At 43.0% G+C, this 20,796-nt stretch overlaps 1 protein-coding gene across 1 annotated transcript in view; it reads left to right on the top strand.

The window, feature by feature from the left end:
* The window catches only part of LOC128693185 (cytochrome P450 4C1), a 63,496-nt gene that overhangs the window by 30,111 nt on the left and 12,589 nt on the right, over positions 1-20,796 (top strand). The window contains exon 10 of the mRNA XM_070080319.1: positions 15,197-15,365. Within this exon, the coding sequence (XP_069936420.1) occupies positions 15,197-15,365 (169 nt within the window). The remainder of the gene's footprint in view (positions 1-15,196; positions 15,366-20,796) is intronic.

The following is a 20,796-nucleotide window of genomic DNA, read 5'->3' as shown; positions in this document are numbered from 1 at the left end:
TTGGAGGGATATCCTCAAAACCTTATTTATATCCCCTTTGTTAATACCCATCTTCCACTTATACACTTCAATCATCTATTCCCTCATTCTTCGTCTTACAAATGAATGTAGTTTAAGAGTCTTCAATCGTTCTTCGTAAGGAAGACTTCTAATGCTATGTATTAATTTAGTCATTCTACGCTGGATGTTTTCTAACGAATTTATATCCATTCTGTAACATGGAGACCAGAACTGAGCTGCGTAATTTAGGTGAGGCCTTACTTATGTTGTGTAAAGCTGTAAAATAACCTCTGGACTTGTGTTGCTTACACTTCTTGATATGAAAGTTAAGACACTTGTGCAAAATCTGGTTATCTTTAATTGTAGACGTTTTGCCATCCAGTGGCTTTATCAATACAAATTCTTGGACATAATTAGAAAACAGAAGAACTATATACAAAAGATGAGGTAATCAGTCCCTCAGGCTTGGAGGTGGTGTTTAGAGCACCGTGGTTGTAGAGATTCTGAAGCACAGGTAAGGAGACTGGCGCTTATATAGGCGTCAGTGAATAGGGACGTGTAGCAGACGAGGGCATAGTCACTGATAGGCGGGATTCCCCAGTGGAAGTAGGTCCTACCCAAATTGGTGGGTTAGTTGCAGTAGTCCAAGAATCTGTATTGATAAAGCCACTGGATGGCGAAACGTCTACAATAAAGATTCTAAGTGCATGTAGGAAAAAGCCTATAATTACACCAGAAGATCGTGTTGGCTGGTAGGTTTCCGATAGACTTTAAAACGAAGTTCATGGTCAGCTTTGCAGAGAAGAACATAGAGGAAAGGAAGAGTGTTGTCGACTTCTTTTTCTAGTGTGAACTGGATGGAGGGCTCGACCTGGTTGAGCTTGTGTTGGAGAGCGTGAACGTTGAAGCGTCTGGGAGTTATGACGAGAATGTCGTCAACATAACGGAGCCAGGTGACAGAAGAGGGAATAATAGTGGAGAAACGCTCGGCTTACAGATGTTCCATGTATAGGTTCGCCAGGACGGCACTAAGTGGCGAACCCATGGGTAGTTCGAAAGCCTGCTGAAAGAAGTGATTTTCGAAAGAGAAACACGTAAAGCCAACACATAGTTCCTATCACACAAGCCATCAATCTCTTACGCAGGAAAATTGACGATTCCCTTGATCTTACTATTCCAGCCAGCGATTTCATCGATCTTGTTGAACTATGTGTTGGCTTTACGTGTTCTCTAAGCCCAGTTTAATCGGCTAAGCGAAAATCTTGGACCATTACTGAATTATCCCTAGTGTCATACTTCCATTCTATGCTAAAGGTAATTGATTTGTGGTCGCTTGTGCCTAGTTCCTCTTTAATTTCTAAATTATTAACAAGAGTTTCCTTGTTTGCCAGAACCAAGTCAAGCAGGTTATTTCCCCTTGTAGGTTCTGTCACAAACTGCTTCAAAAAACAATCCTGAACTACTTCTAAGAAGTCGTTTGATTTTAAATTCCCAGTCAAGAAATTCCAATCTGACTAAAGTTAAAGTCCCCTAGAATTACTATTATCATGCCTTGTGGCCTTATCAATTTCCTCCCATAGTAGTCTCCCTTAGTCCCTATCTAAGTTTGGGGGATGGCATGTCACTCCTAGAATCAATTTTTCATGCCCCTCTGAAAATTCTATCCAGACAGACTCTGTATGAGTTACTTCAGACTTAATGCCCGTTTTTATGCAACATTTCAAGTGATCTCGGACATACAGTGCCACCCCAGCCCCCTCCCCGATACTTCTATCTACTTGGAACAGTTTAAAACCCTGAATGTGACATTCCACAGGCATGTCCCGACTTTTCAAATTAAACCACGTCTCAGTTATGGTAAATACATCAATGTTACCTGCACTAGCACTACGACTATTTGTGTAATATATATTTAAGGACCCTCCTTTCTCTTTACCCTTCCTGCTCCTTTCTGTTATTCCACTATACCTATTACTGTCCTTGTTATTGTTAAGATTTATGATTTCAAAGCCTAAATCCATATTTTGATGCTCATTATTATCCATTTCTAAACCCATACCTCTAAGTAGTCCTAGTTTAAAGTCCAAACAACACCCTCAACTGAGCTAGCAAGAAAACCCACACCTGCTCTGGATAAGTGAACCCCATCCCTGGCATACAAGTCATTTCGGCCATAGAAGTGGTCCTGGTTGTCCTTGAATGGTACTGCATTATCCTTACAGTGTTTGTCCAGCTAACAATTAATACCAATTGCTCTGGACAACCATTCATTTCCAACACCCCTTCTTGGCAAAATGCCATATAACAGGGCGCCCCCCTCCTTGTTCCTAATTATGTCTATTGCTGTCCTGAACCTTCTAAATAAATCCTCACTTCTAAGCTTGCCTACATCATTGCCTCCAGTACTGAGGCAGATAATGGGATTGATCCCATTACCATTCATGATGTCAAGCCGGCTAACAGTATCCTACATCCCAGCCCCAGGAAAGGAAACCCTCTGTCTCCTACACCTATCCTTCAAGCAGAAGGCCCTCTCCATGTACTTATCCATGTACCTAATCCATGTACCTAACCTGGCTATCCCCAACAACAACAATGTTTTTACCTTGGTGTCGCTCGTCATGACGTTCCCAGTAATCAACTCACATTCATTGGGTAGCACGGAGAATGGGTTCGATGTTTCCACAACAATTTCCTGGATCTTCGTTGATTTTACCTCTCCATCCGTCCTCTTGATCCTTAACTTTGTCCCATGCTTTCCAGCCACTGTCCAGGTTCCTTTCTTGGCTTGAAGATTCTCAACAGGAGGATTACTACGAATCTTCTTGTTTTCCTCAGTCAGTCGCTGTATCTCAAGCTTAGCCACCCTCAGTTCTTCCTTTAGTTGCTGGTAGAGTTGCTCAGGAGTGGACATCTTGTTCAGTTTCACAGAGAGCATGCAAGACACGTCTTCACTGAGCACGCAAGACACGTCTTCACGTCTTTCTTTCTGTTTCATGAGCATGAAGGGTGGGAGATAATCTTACAGAATTCTGTTCATTATAAAGTTATTTATACCATCCCATGTGTTTCTTAATCGCTTTGTTCCTGTAATTTTTAATTACATAGTTTAGGAGTGGGGAGCTGAGGCTGCGCCTCAGGAGCGACTATCAGGGAGTGCTGGGGACCGATCTTCTGAGATTACCGGCTAGGCCATTACTGAATAACATTATCCAAAGCTCCTTAGTTTATTTTCTGCTCAGCTTGTCCTATCCAATATATTGGTGAAACAGGTTGCTACCTTTCTGACAGATTCAGACAACATGAGTTGATTTTTTCCAAAACCATTTCCACCAAATTGAACTTTAACAACAGGAGCATCAGCTGAGATGAAATAAATCATGTTAATGAAATATGCTCGGAAGATATCTTAAATAACATGGATCAAAGCCAGTGTCCTAAAAAGATTAACTGTTTGACAGCTGAATATGCTCAAGATGTAAACTGGAGAGGGACACTTCCTCTACAGGCAAAGGTGAAGAATCACTAAGCTTCTCAAGGGGGCTAGACTATCTGAAATGAGGAAGGAAGCACTAACTAGGGAAGTAGGGAGGTAGAAAAATAATAAACGTAAGTTAAATGATTCATAAAGGACTCAGGAGAGACAGGAGCTAAAGGCAATTAACAAGATTGAGAGAAATTCAAAATATTTCTTTTCGTATGCTAAAAAGAAGGCAAAAAACCACATCCAGTAAGGGGTCCTTGATAAGACAAGATGGGACTTACACGGACGACAACAAAGAAATGATATACTGAAGTCTCAGTATGACTGTGTTCAGTGATCTATTAATTAGACTAAATAACGACAATCGAAATGAATTTTTCATGAATGAGTCTCATAACCATAATTCAACTGGACTATGAAAAAAAATTGACAATATGCCTATTGACTCTGACCCAGGCCCAGACTCGTGGAACTCCGTGTTTATCAAGAACTGCAAGAAACTCCTTTTGCGTGCCTTAATTATGCTATGGAAAGGGAACCTAGACACGGGTGTCATCTCAAAGTCGATAAAAATAAAGGATAAAGTTCCACTCCGTAGAAGTGGCAGTAAAGCAAATACCAAATAATTATAGACCGATAAATGTAACGATCAAACAGAATGTCGAAGGCATCTTCAAACGCGGCAACCACCAGTAGCTACATCGTATAGATTGAGGCAAGAATTAATTAACATGATTAGTCATCATAAGATAAGATAAGATAAGATTTCGTTCGGATTTTTAACCCCGGAGGGTTAGCCACCCAGGATAACCCAAGAAAGTCAGTGCGTCATCGAGGACTGTCTAACTTATTTCCATTGGGGTCCTTAATCTTGTCCCCCAGGATGCGACCCACACCAGTCGACTAACACCCAGGTACCTATTTGCTGCTAGGTGAACAGGACAACAGGTGTAAGGAAACGTGTCGGAATGTTTCCACCCGCCGGGAATCGAACCCGGGCCCTCCGTGTGTGAAGCGGGAGCTTTAGCCACCAGGCCACCGGGCCACATAAACGTGACTTATGGAAATTGCTAGTTCTAAAAGCTAATCAGTATAAACGAGAGCCTGCAAAATTTTGGAGTAAGATTCGGCAACTTTTAGGTGCAAAACACAAGGCTCCTACCTACCTAATTCATACCTTCACTGATGAGGATGATGAAGAGGTTGAGATTAAACTGGATGATCCACAGGACCAGGCTAATTTGATGGGTGATGTTCGGGAGAAAATTCTCTCCCACAATAAAAGTCGTCGATTTAATAATAATCACTATCAGTTGGTCAATGAATGGAGAGATGAGAACTTGGATGATCTACAACCACTACCTTCCATCGATACTTCAACTCTTGAAGAGACCCACCCGCTTACTAGACCTATCACACTACTTGAGATGAGTCAAGTTATTGGAAGAATGCGAAATAGAGCCCCTGGTCTCTCTGGAATAACAATGAAACAAATAAAGTTCCTCCTACCCAGAAATTGTAAACAGTCTTTGGTTAATATCTTTAATGCCATCTTGACCTCCGGACATTTCCCAGTGGTTTTTAAGACTGCTAGGATGATCTTTCTTGCTAAACCCAATAAAAACATCCATCAACCAGAAAACTATAGACCTATATCCTTACTTGAAGTCACTGGGAAAGTTCTTGAAAAGATCATTTCCAACAGACTGAATTACTATATGGAGTTTAATCACCTTTTTACTGAAAAATAGTTTGGCTTTAGGACACATAGAGGTACCCATCATGCAATAAATATTATTTTTGATACTGTAGCGAGTCTGAAACATCAGGGCAATCTTGCCCTAATTGCCACCAGAGATGTTCATATAGCTTTTGATAGCTTATGGCATGATGGTCTTCTATACAAACTTATTGACCTACCTGACCATAACTGGACCTTTCTCAGATTTATATATAACTTCTTAACTCTGCAGTCAAGACACCCTCAGCAATCATGCTGAGACAAGCATGGCACTGGCAGAGATAGGCACATGTGCAGTGTATTTCACAGATGGTTCTGTCGACCCTGACAGGAAGAGAGCAGCAGCTGGACTGTACCACAATGGTCACACACAAGGCTGGCGACTCCCTGACCACTGCACGATCCTTCAAGCTGAGCTGGTGGCGATTCAGCAGGCATTGTCACATGCCCTACGACATCGACTCCGACCTGTCATATATGTTGATTCCACCTCTGCAATCAATGCCCTCTCCCATCCTCAACCACAGGATAATGTTCACCTCATCACATCGATCCTGAGCATAATGACAGCCTTAGAAGTTCAGGGTAATAGATCGACATTGAACTGGATCCTCAGCCATGCTGGCATCCGGGGAAATGAGGCGGCAGATGATGCAGCCAAGGCAGCAACAGACTATCCACATGTTGGGATTACTGTCCCAATCAGCCTACGACAGACCAAACTGGTGGCTGCCAGAGCCACGAAACTTATGGGGGAGGTCTTAGGTGATACCCCATCTCAACAGTGGTACCGAGCAGCGACTCAGGGAGAACCCCCTCCATATGAGAGAAGCTGGTCCAAAGCACAGTGTACCGCCATCCATCGGCTTCGTTTGGGCTTTCCCACAGCCAAGATGATGGTAGACAAGGCTGAGGAGGAGATGTGCCAGTACTGTCAGCACGTTGTCCAGCGGCCCCTAACACACTAACTTTAAGAGTGCGAAGCTACTGAGACACTCCGCAGGCAACTAGGGGTGATATTCCCTCCCGAAGAGGACCCAGAGATGACTGCGGTCACACTAGTGTACCATGGGGTCAACAAACCAGACAAGCTGTTACCTGTGATAATGACATATTCTCCTCCTCGCTAGTGTCCATAGGTACATATGGTGTCACTTATGAGATGCACCAGTTGAACTGACCAGAGGGGCGCTTGAGCGGCATGCGTCGCATCATTGTGGAAACCTTTCTCCATCGGGAGCCAGAGACGGGTCATCGCAAGATTGGGACCCGTGCCAGGACTATGGTCTTGGCGAACATTATACATACAAGAAAAATCATTCCTACCGTTCATTGCAAGTCAACAGAGCCTTTTATACCGACAGCTGGTGTCCCACAAGATTCTTGTCTTAGTCTAATTCTATTCAACATTTATGTGAATGATCTTCCTCAACCAGAGTTTAATGATACAATTATCACGCAATTTGCAGATGATGTTATGCATGTCGTCTCGTCAACTCCTGTAACAGGAAAATACAAATATGAAAGAGTCATAGAAAAAATGAATATTGAACTTCGTTTAACATCCAAGTGGGAAAAGAAATGGAGAATTACGACTAACCCTGACAAAGTCCTGGTTAGCACGATAGGATGTTTTGCATCAACCATCGAAGATAAGGGGGGTATCTCCATCAGAGGTACACCTGTAGCCATTAGAAATTCTAACAAGATCTTGGAATATGAAATAGACAGGCTGCTCCACTCAACATCTCACGTCAATAAAAAGATCAACATAGCCAAAGCCGGTCTTAGCAGTCTCTTTAGATTTAATCAAGCCCCTTCATATGTCAAAAAACATCTGTATAAAATGATGATAAGACCAACACGCGAATACCCATGTGTCCCAATGTCGTTAACAACAAAGACCAACATGCTAAGTTGCAACGGGTCCAGAATAGAGCTCTCCGCTTTATTACTGGTACCAGGAGGAGAGACAGAGTCAAAATGGCAGATTTACACGTACAACAGGATATTACTGCCTTAAATATACGCCTTGATACGCTGAAGAAGAGACAACTCTATGCAATGCAAGAACTCTACATACCAGATAGAGAACATCCTCTCCAAGTTGAAAATACCACTAACTACATCATTAATACTCCTCCTCACAGGACCTAAAGAATGACTCTCCCACAGAGGCTGCGTCGCTTCATCCATAAAGACGATTACCATCGACCAATGATCTTGAGCAACCTCCCTGCAGATGAAGATGATTGGGTAACACCAGAACCCTTCTATGTCTACTAAGAAAATTATCGCCCCTAATTAGGGAGGCATTAGCTGCCTGACTGCGGTGGAGTGCGGTTGTGCACGGCACCCCTCTGCTGTTTGTCAGGAGAGCTCTCATAGCAACAATATGGCGCTGAGTATCCGACGTAGGGTGAACACTGTCGGCGTTGAGCTGCTTCGTGGGGCGATTTCCCCCTCTACGGCGCAGGTGTTACTTCCGACAATCATCAGGGAAACGTACGGAGTGCAGGATGATGAGGTTTATGGTGTGGCCCTGAATGGGGCCTATCGTCTTTTCGTCAAGTTAAATTCGACGGCTGTGTACGAGTCGTTAGTCACGAAATTTGAGCATGTGAGTATTGATGTAACTCCAGCTGTCAAAGTGCGACTCATAGACGTCTCTCGCCACTATACGTGGGTGAAGTTGCGAAATGTCCCCTTCGAGGCTGATGAGGAGGACTTACGGAAGGTGTTTGCAGCTTATGGTACCGTGCATCTGGCAACCCAAGGCAAGTGGGTGGCAGGTGCGTACATGGGACGTCTGGAGGGTACATTCTCCCTCAAAATGACACTGAGGCACCCGATCCCGTCATACGTCGTGATGCCGGAGTTTAGGACCCAAATTCTAGTGGCGTATGCTGGGCAGCGACGGACATGCAGGTTGTGTGGGGAGTATGATCATATGGCGACGACGTGTGGGAGGCAGTGGAGGGCGCCGGCGCAAACAGGTGGAGCACCAGTTACAGGTGTGGATGTCGTTGAGGAGAATTCCAAAGGAAACCGAGGAGATGGCCGTCTGTGGAGTGAAATTGTAGAAGAGTCTCTTGTGGTGCATGATGGGCGAGGCACGAGCTGTGTGGAGCCAAAAATGGCCACTTTGCTGGTGACGGGGGAGGAAGTGCTAATTCAGCAGGAGGTGCAAGAGCTGGAGGAGGAGCTCGACGAGGTATTGAAAACTTTACCTTCTTCGGGTGAGGATAATGGCTTGGTCCGTGAAATGGTGCCTGAGTTGAAAGGAGAGTGTGGCGGGACAGGCACGAGAAGGAAGGAGGACAACTGCAGGCACAGAGAGGAGTCACCGAGCTCTGTGCGACAGGTCACAGTAGAGGTTGATGTTCACTGTGAGGAATCTTCGGAAGACAGTATGGCGGTAGAGGGTGTCACGAGGAAGAGGGCGGCTGCATCAGACTCAGATGATGTCCTGACGCCCGCGCAGAGGTCTGGGAGGAAGGATGTATATTCTCATGACAGCCAGGATAAGAGGCATAGAAAAGGGGGGGGGGTGGATGGTGACAAACCACATGTTGACCCTGGGGCAAGAGGCCCTGGGAAGGTTGAGAGGAGAAAGGGTTGGAAGCTTTAGAAAGGCCTTAAGTGCATGACTGTGAATGTGAATGGACTGTGTACTGGTGTGAAGAGGGAATGCTTTCGTATGCTCTTACGTCGATACAGAGTGGACGTAGTCTTTCTACAGGAGCATAATTTCAGGGAGGGTAGAGTGCTCGAGGTGGAAGGGTATAAGGTGTTGACTCTGCCATCGGCACGTTTGAAAGGTGGTGTGGGTTTATTGATAAAGGAGGCGAGCCCGTTTGTGTTGCAAAGACGTGAAGGGGGTGGGGGGGAGGGTGTTGCGTGTGGATGGGTGGTGGATGGGGCAGAGGGTAACCTTTGTAAGTGTGCATGCACCAGCTGAAAATGATATGAAAGTAAAGAGGGATTTTGTGTGTGATGATCTAGTTTTTGCTTTCCGTGGTTTACCTGAAGTGGCCATCGTAGGTGGGGACTGGAATTGTGTGATCAGGAGAGCGGATGTGGAACCACGAGGGGCGGGGCATATGTTGACAGCATTACGCAATCTTTTGGTGGACGTTCAGTTGAGGGATGTGGTAGGTGGGGGAGCGTGGGAGGTGGAGCATACTTTCGTGAGGCGAGGTTACGCAGCTAGGTTAGACAGGTTGTATATATCTCATAAGGTATTGTCAAAGTCTGTCCGTACTATTGAACTAGCTTTTTCAGATCATAGGGCGGTTGTCGCAGAAGTAGAGTGGGATTCTCTAGCTAGTATCTCTAGGGGATATTGGAAATTAAATACGAGTCTGTTGGAAGATGAGGAGGGGTTGGGGGGTTTTACGGAGCTGTGGGAGAGATTAACTGAGGAGGTACAAGGTGTGGAGGACGTGGTGACGTGGTGGGATGGTGTGGCTAAGGACCGGATTCAGCATTATTATGTGAGGGAGGGGAAAAGGATTAATTCTTTAAAATTTGGGTTGATTAATTATTTGGAGGACAGGTTACGGGGTTGTTATGTAAAAGGGACAGTAGAGGGTGTCTATCCGATGGACAACATTATGATACTTAAAGAGCGGTTGCAGGAAATTCAGGACGAGCGGTTCCAAGCGGTGAGAGTAATGGCGGGGGTGGAGGAGGTGTTATGGGGAGATAGGCCGTCCTCGTGTGTGTTGCGCAGACAAAAACAACATCAGCAGGCAACAGCTATTCCATGTTTGGAGGTTCTTGAGTCGGTGGGAGGGTATAGGGCGGGTCAGGTTATCCACACTACGGATGGGATGGGGTTGTTTGCGGATAAGTGGTACGAAAAGTATTGGCGGGAGGAAGGGGTAGGATTAGGGGATTTAGAGAGGGTGTGTGGAAGTGTGCCATGTAGGTTAGGACACAGTGATAGGGAAGCTTTGGGGGGGGACATAACTGAGGGGGAAATATGGAGAGCTTTGAGTGCCATGCGAAAGGGCAAAGCACCGGGAATCGATGGACTGCCGGCGGAGTTTTATCAACAGCATTGGGAGTTAATAAAAGGTTTTTTGGTGAGGTTACTAAACTTGATGAAGGTAAGGGGAAGGTTGGGTGAAAGACAGGCAACAGCTGTAGTTGTTTTGGTACCGAAGGGTAAGGAACAGCGTTCGCTCAGGGACTATAGAACAATATCGTTGTTATGCGCGGATTATAAGTTATTTGCGAAAATTTTAGGAAATAGGCTCAAGTGTGTTGTAGGGAGGGTTGTATCGGAAACCCAGTTTGGGTTGCCAGGTAGGTCTATGGGGGTGGGACATGGTCTTTTAAGGGATTTCGTGGAAGAAAAAGGGGGGGAAGGGGGGGGGTTTGGTTGCACTAGACTGGCAAGGAGCTTATGATAGGGTGGAGCGAGAGGCGTTGAGAGCTATCCTTAGGAAACAGGGCTATGGGGAAGAAATAGTGGGATGGGTAGAGGCGTTATATAGAGGGGCAATGGTGAGAGTACAGATTAATGGAAGATTAGGGAGGAGGATTGTAATGGGCAGAGGTCTTAGACAGGGGTGTCCTATGTCACAGCTTTTATTTGCGTGCATACAGGACCCCTTTTATAGAATGGTGGAGCGCCATATGGGCGTTAGTGGAGGGGTTGGGGGGGGTACTGAGGGCGTTTGGCCTGTTCTCATAGGGTATGTAGATGATACCACTGTATTGGTTAGAGAGGGGATGTCCATAAACGCCTTAGATGGAGTGGTCGACACGTTTGCATGTGCAACTGGTATGAGGGTAAATTCGGAGAAGTCCATGGTTATGGGATTAGGAACTTGGGGGGAGAGGGTCGAGTGGGGTAGTGCAGTCGTAAAGAAGCGGGTGATGTCATTAAAAATTTGTGGTCTAATCTATGCAGATGATCTTCAGGTTGCACGTGTTAATAATTCGGTCAGGTTGGTAGAAAGGATACTGGGTCGATTGGGAGCATTGCCGCCTTATCATTTGACCCTTGTGCAGCGTGCCATTGTAATTAACGTTTTATTGTATAGCAAGGTTTGGCATGTGGCTGCCGTGTTCCCTTTAACGGGGAAGGCAATTGCAACTATACTTAAAGGGGTTTTTAAATTTTTGTGGGGTTCAGGTTGTGATTGGCTTAGAAGGGATGTAGTAATGTTACCTGTGCGTCAGGGGGAGTTGGGTTTAATGAACTTAAAGAGGAGGGTCAAATGTATCTTCATTAAAAGGGAGGTGATGAGGGAGGGTGTGAGTGGGGGGGGGTTGGTTAAGGTACACAATAAATTGAAACGCATGTTTTCTGGGACGGAGTTGAGGGAGTGTGAAACTATTTTGAGGGCAGTGGTGATGGTTAGGGATCTGGGTAAGGTAAAAGTAAGTAGGCTGTGTAGGATGTCTGCGGAAAGGGTTGTGGCTCCGGTGGAGGGGATTTTCCCCATGTATGACTGGGGATGTATATGGAGAAGGTTTGGTAGGTTAAGGTTACAACCCCGTGGACGTGAGGTGATGTATCGGTTTTTGCATGGGATTTTACCATCGGGAGTGGTCTTACGAGCTAGACGGGTGGTTGAGGGGGGGGGGGGGTATGTGGAATATGTAGCGGGGAGGATTCTGCATTCCATGTAGTGTATTTTTGTGAGGGGTTGGGGAGCGTCAGGGGTTGGTTGAGTAGGGTGTTGCATAAGATAAGTGGTCAATACTTCTCTGTTCTGCGGGCATTGAGTCTTGATGTGGGGGGTATGGATGAAAGTATTATTAGGGCTGTGGGGTACATTATGGTAGATTATGTTTACATTATGTGGGGAATGAGGGGGAAAGGGGTAAGTGAGGTGAAGAGGAGGGTATTGGCTGTTACGTTTTATAAAACGTTGTGCCGTAATAGAGAACTTTATGGGAGGAGGTGGGAGCGGGATTTCTCTGAGGGATATAGAGACCTTACATTAGAGGTTTTATTAAAATTGTAAATTTGGTGGGTGGGGCAGGGTAGGGATGGTATAATGTGTTATGTTGAGGGGCTGTCAGGGGTGGAAACGGGGTCGCCTCCTGGTATGTAGCGGGTGAATGTGTATGAACTTGGGCGTATGATGTGTATTCATGGTTTGTGACGAGTATACTCAATATATGTGTTTGATTTTGCAGTGGGACATTGTTCTATGTATGTTATTCATATGCATGTTTTAGATGCTTGTAGAGGTGTCAGTGTGTTGGATCCTTGTTTATTAATATATTCTGTGTTTGATGAACATATTGTTTTTACCTTATTCTCAATACATTACGTTAATTGTATTTAACGTATAAGGTGTCCTACTTTATAATTTACAAAGTGACAATATATGCATATTATGGTGTGTTTTGTTAATCATATAACAATGCAATTGGAACTAGTCGTTTCTTGGTTATCATAGGTGTTGGGGTTTTCATGTATGGGTGAGGAGGGATATTTGTGTTATCTCAAGTTCATGTTTGTGTGGTTGTTAATGATTTATTCTGTGTAAGAACTGTTTTTGTCTTTATCTATCTCTTGTATTGTATTGTTCTAAATAAAATATAAAAAAAAAAAAAAAAATTAGGGAGACATCTTGTATAACACTTCTACTTTTACATCTACTGTTATAAATATGCTACATTTACTATGGCGGGACACCACCTTGAAAGAAGCTAACGTGTCAAGTAATTCTTTACGAACTGTCCAGATTACCGCCTTGTCTTGTCGTTTAAATATTCGTTATGCAGTCGCAAAAAAAAAAAAAAAAAAAAAAAAAAAGAGGCAATTGCAACTTGTATATTTACTACCAATTCAGAGTCATGTACCTATATATCTGTTATATCTATGTGACTCTGATGGGTTAGTATTATACCCCTATTATTTCACATACACTTTTTAAATTGCACCAAAGTGGTTGTGTCACTTACCTTTTATATCCTACCTCACTCCCCCCTCCCACCCTTTTCCAATATTTCTATCCTTACCCATCCTTCTTCCTTACCCATCTTACCAAAGACTCTGGTTATAAGAATCGAAAAAAGCTGTAACGTCCCATATTATAAAAATGTTTAATTTAATTCTAAGAAGATCGCGAACCACTTGGTTTCCCAACAATTGCATAAATCAGTGCATCATGGGCTTATAGCAGGTCGCTGCTGCGTCTCCTGCCAGATGTAGTCTACTCAGACCTGCGAAAGCCTTCGACAAGTGTGATCACGGTGTAATGGCGCACAAAATGAGTGATTAAGGAAGAATTTGAAAAGTGGGCAAATGTATCTAACTTTCTAGTCACTAGAACACAAAGAGTAATGGTAAACAAGAGTTAAGTTCGAGGCTGCCACAGTGAAAAGTTTTGTTCTTCAAGGAACAGTAATCTCTCCCATCATTTCCCTCATCCTCGTATCTGACGTAGATAAAGATATAAACCATAGCACTGTCTTCCTTTTCAGATGATACTAGAATTTGCATGACAATATTTTTCATTGAGGACACTGCGAATCTCCAAGAAGATACAAACCAAATTTTCCAATGGCCATCGGAAAAGAATATAATGTTCAGTGAGGACAAAGTTCAGTTACTCCGTTATGGAAAACCTGAGGAATTAAAAGCTAGAATGCAGTATACAAAGAATTAAAACCATACAATGGAGCGAAAAAGTAATGTAAAGGACTTGGGAGCGATAGTGTCAGAGGATCTCACTTTCCAAGATCACAATAGTGTCATTATCACATCTGCGAGGAAAATAATAGGATGGATAATGAGAACTTTCAGAATAAGGGATGTCAAGGCAATGATGATCCTCTTTAAACCTGGAAGATTGTTGTACACTAATAGCCCCATTCAAGACTGGCGAGACTGCAGATCTAGAAGCTCAGAGAACCTTCACTGCACATATATGTTCAGTCAAGCACCATAATTACTGGGAACGTTTGAAATCCCTTGACCTGTACTCCCCGGAATGCATGCGAAAACAATACAACAAAATCTACAGCTGGAAAATCCTAGAGGAGCTGGTCCGAAATCTGCGCACAAAGATCACTCCCTATGAAATCAAAAGATTCGGCAGATAGTTCAACATACACCGAATGTAAGCCAAGGGTGCCGTCAGTACACTAAGACTAAACACAGTAAGTGTCAGGGACCCAAGGCTGTTCAGCAGGCTCCTATCATACATAAGGGGATTATCAATAGACCCCTGGTTGTCTTCAAGAGGGAGTTGGACAGATAAAGTCAGTGTTCGATCAGCTCGGCTGTGGTTCGTACATTGGATTGCGTGAAGCCAGCAGTAACAACGTGGTTGATCAAGCCCTAATCCACCTGGAGGCCTGGGCCGCAGGACGTTGACCCTCGGAACACGCTCCAGGTAGGTAGATCCAGTCTTTACAGATGCCATCTTTTAGAATTGGCCATTATACGCAACATTCCTAACTGTAATCTTGTAATAAAGTTGGTAGAATTACCGACAATATGTAAAGTAAAAGGACATGTCACATTAGTTGCACTTGTGTCCTTTTACTTTACAACTCTAATCTTGTTACCAGTTCCGTTTTTGTTGATGCTTGTTTCATAATCTTGTATAACCTTAGTTCTCTCATAACCTTTTTACCTGAACTTATTTTCTAGCATACTTTTTTTTTATTTCACTCGAACGACTTGCTAATAGCCTAGAACAGACCCAAACGTTATTTTAAGATTTATCTCCAATCTGTGGGTTATGACTTATGAACTGATCTTACACTAGATACAGGAGCATGAAGGCTTGAGCTGTTTTGCCTAAATCACATTTTACAGATCTGTAAGTTTTTAAGGCCTGTGTTGTAGTTTCACCACAACATAGGCCTTATGCCCAGCATTCCTTACACAATTCTCGTTTTGTTCTCTTTACCACCAGAGCCGTGTGTTGCTTGAACATGCACTGATGATTGCTTCCTAATAAGACTGGAGTCACTATATGTATTGACAGGTTCGAGTCCAGGAGGAGCTGGACGGCATCTTCGGCGGAACTGATCGCCCAGCCACCATGGCAGACCTCAGACAGATGAAATACCTTGAAAACTGCATCAAAGAAGCGCTCAGACTCTACCCTTCTGTTCCTTTCCTTTCAAGACAGCTTAAGGAGGAAACTGTCATTGGTATGAATCAGCAATACGGCAGATATCTTTCTCTGCTGGTTCAGAGACTAAAAGTTTATAATAGAACATTTGCTTATTCTGATTAAGTTTCACTAACAAATCTTACAAACAAGATGTCTTCCTGTTAGGCAAAGAATGCGAAAGCATGCATATATTCTTCACGATATTAGTAAATTTAATAATGCACGGATTTAGCGCGCTTCCATTAACACTAATACTGTAATAGAAGTAATTCCTGGCGTAAACAGTTCTAACTACATGTGCTATTATTATCGCGAGAAATTGCTAAGTCCATAGGGGTGACATGATATGCGGGGCAGCCCATTCTACCACCAAGAGTGACACACGTTCACTGTTCAGCATTTCTCGTTTTCTTCACTGCCAGACTATACTATACAATCAGACACCAACTTTCGCCTCATCTCTATGGTTTCATGAAAGGAAAAAGTATGCAGAATTGTATTTCCACCTTTCTCATTGCACACACACTCCTGCCAGTTTTACCACATTTTTTGATAAAAAATCTGCGTTTGATATCGCAAACAAAACTGGAATAATATGATAATAGGATATCTGTTAAACAGAATATCCTCTGTTCTCTACCAAGACACCGCAGGGAGTTCTCAGTCCCATGCAGTTTAATTACTTAATTAATGCTCTCCTAAATTATCTACTTATCTCACTTAAACATATAGCTATAAGCTTTGATGATGACATAATGATCCATACAACAGTTCATGAGATGAATATTTTTAACGAATGTCGAGTAATTTGTAATCGACTAGGCTTTGTCTTATCTTTATGTAAAACAAAGATATTAACAAGCAAACGACATCCCTCACCTATCTGTTTGCAGGGCGAAAAAATCAGTTACATTAAATCTTAAAGATTTATTGGTGTAGACGGATCCTTCAATAAATCCATCTTACCACAACCAAATAAGAAATGCAAAGATAAGCTACATGTTCTCATAGCTGTTGTTGGCTACAACCCCAACTATGGTGCTAAAGTTAGAATAGCGAGAATGATGTACATAGCACATATTAGATCCTCAGATGATTATGGTGTGCCCATGTTGATATTAGACAGGGAAAATTCTGTCCAGCCCGAGGAGTTAATGCAAAATGAAACCCTCAGAATTATTTTTGGGTTGTAAAAACATGCAATTATATAAAGTTTTATAACTTGCACGAAGTGTATTACTGTAGACAACAAGAGCATTTCACCCCTTCATGGCAGTCGTTCAAGAAGAAATTTCTAGCTTAACTGTTAATAATAATTTATCACAATTTATATACGCTGATGGATTTAAGCAGGAGTCTACCGGCAGGGCTGCATCTGCTGCTCTTGTTGTCACCTCCCTGCTTAAGATCAATTGGAACTAGTATATTGAGTTAGGCATAAGAATTAACAACTGGGCGTCTACACTGTAAACTGAATTGTTTGCCATTCTGTTGGCACTAATGTTAAGTTATGACACTGACCTTGACTATGATTCTTACAGATCATGTCATCATAGGAGGTTTTTAATTCACGTAATGACTAACGTCACGCTCATTGGAGAAGCCAGGCATACATACTCAAAACATGAACATAAATATATATAAGCTAAGCTAAGCACACCACTGAAGATTGGGAGGATTAGGGACAGTCGCGCGCGGTTGTGCTCCGTCAAAAACTGCGTGTCTTGATAGTAGCAGAGGGAACAGAATGCGGGAAATAAGTGTGTGCAACCATAAAGTGCATATACTCCTTTGAACAAACAATAAAGGAATATCAGTGAACACTAAATAGGAAAATATGGATTATAGTGTCACATGGAGAGTGCCGGTGGAGGAACGGTTACTGTGGGAAATAGACCTGACCAGCACTAGTGAATTATTGCCGGATGTCGACACAAGTGGAAATAAACAAATATTGATCTATCTGTAAGTAATATAGTGAGTGACAAGGATATATATGTGCAGTGACATAGTGAGCTAAATTGTAGATAAGAATATCTTAATTATCCCCCAGTATAGCGTACAATATATAGTGTAGATATGGGAATATCTTACAAGCGACTGGCACTAGCGAACTATTGCCAGAGGTCCAGTGAAGTGTTAATAACGGATGAGTAATTACTATAGTCACAAGAGATAAAACGAGTGGTGGTGGAATTGAGGTGCAGGGAATCACAGCATACATAAATTGATCATACAACCGTTACCTCTACTAAACAGGAAATAAACTTTTCCATAGAAGTGTAGGGGAAAGTTAGCGTAGGCCTAGCTGCTGTGTAAATAATAAAACAATGATCCCAGTATAGCGCAGTGAAAAGTGTATTTTGAAAGAATACAGTGTATATCCTTGAGATAAACAGTGTACAGTACTAAATAAAAAGAAATTAAATAATAATAATAATAATAATAATAAAAATAATAGTAAAGTGTGGCAGTGTGGGTAAGTCTTGCCCTCACACCCACCCTACACCCACCACCCACCCTACACCACCACCCACATACTGCAAACTTGGTTCATATAAATACATCTTGCATATTACTGGCACCAGCAAGAGAAAGGTAAAGTGGAAATCAGTTTTCTTCCTTGGCATACAGAGTGTAGTAGGATACAGACAGGATGTCAACACAGCATATCTGTGTGACATGTAAAAAATTCCTAGGAAGGAAATCCAGAATCACATGCAATCTATGCTTTTCCAAACACCATATCTCTTGTACTATACTAAATACAGCCTCAAAAAATGACCTCGAACTAGCAAGGATTTCTGGTTGTGCAATAAAGATGTAGAACTTTGGGCAGGTATCAGAAAGGTACTAAGGAGAGTAATAAATGATAAAAATAATCAAGAAAACAAAGATGAACTCTTGGATAGTCTACCAAAAATATATAAAACATGGGAGCAAGAGATAGTGTATTAAAAAAATGCAGAATGCCCATACCACAACAGATGACTCGAAACTATCTAGTCACCCACATAGTGCTAAACCAGACCCATCCCCCAGTCAAAGCACTAATACCAACAGTGCTGGTGCTGGCCCAGGCTCAGCCCCCAGCCCCAGTGCTGACTCAGACCTAGTCCCCAGCCTTACTGCCAGCCCAGACTCTACTAGGGACCCTACCACAACCACCACTAAAACCGTAAATATACAACCATCATTGCACAAGACCGTGCCCCACAGTACAGATGTTGGAGAGGAGTCTCCTCCTCCTTCCTCTACTGAGGAAAGTAGATGGAATCCAGGATGGGGTGGCCCTGGCTTCGATATTGAGGATTATAGTGCAGTCCCAGAGCCTGCAGAAATTGACAACACACCTCCCAACAATTCTCAACCAAAGGTGAATTTGTGCAAATATTATGCTTGGGGCATCTATAATCATGGAATATCAGGAAAAAAATATGGGACATGTAACTTTGAGCATCCCAAAAAATGTAGCAACCTCCTGTCCAAAGGAGTGTGTCGTTCTTCTTCCTGTACTTTCTTTCACCCAAAAATGTGTCACTCCTCGGTCCTCCAGAAGCAGTGTTACAACATCGACTGCCCTGCATACCATCTAAAAGGGACCAGGAGGCACAGACCCCACAAGACAAACAATAGTAGCTACGACAACCCAACTCCAGGTGATTTTTTAGTGGCAGGAAACGGAAAAAGAAAATGGAAGGAAATAACAAAAATAGTCCACCACCTTGGAGCCTTGTTGGACTGGAGGCGCAGCCAGTGGCCACCCATGGCCCTCCAGAATTACAACTACTGATGCCAAAAACAAAATCTCCCCAACAAACACAGAATACAACCTCGTTCATATTTGCTAATATACAGGTTACAACATTTTTAGATGCGACAGAATGAACAGGCAACAAGGGGGGGTTGGCCTGTATGTCAAAGAGTCTCTCATCTGCACGGAGTTGCTGAACACCAGAAATGAGGTAGTTGAAGTTCTATCAATAAAGATCGAGAACCAAAACCTAGTCATTGTGGTTGTATGTAAGCCACCGGATGCAACTTCACAACAGTTCAAGAAACAGCTACTGAAAATTGATTACTGTCTGGAAAACCTTCCAGCTCTATCCCCAAACATCTTACTGCTTGGTGATTTCAACGTAAGGCATACAAAATGGAAGAATGTAGCAAATAATGTTATAGCTGAAACAATCCCCAGAGGTAGCGCAGATGAAAGGTCACACACACATGAGCTACCTAGTCTCTGCAAAAAACACACCTTAAGCCAGCAGATAGTGGGGCCAAGAAGACTAGAAAACACACTTGACCTTATCTTCACAAATAATGAGGACCTGATAAGAGACATAAGAATATCAAAAACAACTAACTCCAATCACAACCTAATCGAAGTCCAGACATACATGCATAGGGGTCCTGATCAGCAGAATGCATGTACCTGTGAAGGTGTCTTCACAAAATACAACTTCAACAACAAGAACATCAACTGGGACCAGGTAAACCATGTCCTAAACGAAACATGTTGGGAAGATATCTTAAATGACATGGATCCAAACCAGCGTCTTGAAATGATCAACTTCCTGGCAGCTGAAGCATGTTCTAGGCATATTCCCCTAAGAAAGAAGAAGAGCAGGAGTAAACTGGAGGGAGAAAGACGCTCCCTCTACAGAATACGAAGAAGCGTCACTGAGCTCCTCAGGAGTGCTAGAATATCTGATACACGAAAGGAGGCGCTGACCAGGGAAGTGGAAACTATCGAACTTAAGTTAAATGACTCTTACAGGAACCAGGAGAGACAGGAGGAGCTTAAAGCTATTAGTGAAATTGAAAGAAATTCAAAATATTTCTTTTCATATGCCAAAAACAAGGCAAATATCACATCTAGTATCGGGCCCTTACTCAGACAGGATGAGACTTACACAGATGACAACAAGGAAATGAGTGAAATATTGAAATCCCAGTAAGACTCTGTGTTTAGTGAATCACTAATCGGTCTGAGGATCGACAACCCAAATGATTTCTTCATGAATGAGCCTCAAAACTCCATAAATGTATGCCAGATTTCCGACATTACCCTAACTCTGATAGATTTCGAAAAAGCCTTTGACAACATGCCCATGCACTCAGCCCCGGGCCCAGACTCGTGGAACTCTGTTTTCATTAAGAACTGCAAGAAACCCCTCTCGTGTGCCGTAAGTACACTATGGAGGAGGAACTTGGACATGGGTGAAATTCCACTTTGCTGCCATAAAGGTGGCAGCAAAGCATTAGCTAAGAACTATAGACAAATAGCTCTGACGTCCCACATCATAAAAATCTTTGAAAGAGTGCTAAGAAGCAGGATTGCAAATCACCTGGATTCCCAAAATCTGCACAATCCAAGGCAACATGGGTTCAGGGCAGGTCGCTCCTGCCTCTCACAACTACTGGATCACTATGATATGGCCTTGGATGCACTGGAAGAAAATCAG

The sequence above is a fragment of the Cherax quadricarinatus genome, unplaced genomic scaffold (genome assembly GCF_038502225.1).
Source record: "Cherax quadricarinatus isolate ZL_2023a unplaced genomic scaffold, ASM3850222v1 Contig321, whole genome shotgun sequence".
Taxonomy (NCBI): Eukaryota; Metazoa; Arthropoda; class Malacostraca; order Decapoda; family Parastacidae; genus Cherax; species Cherax quadricarinatus.
This window is presented reverse-complemented; position numbering and strand designations above follow the sequence as displayed.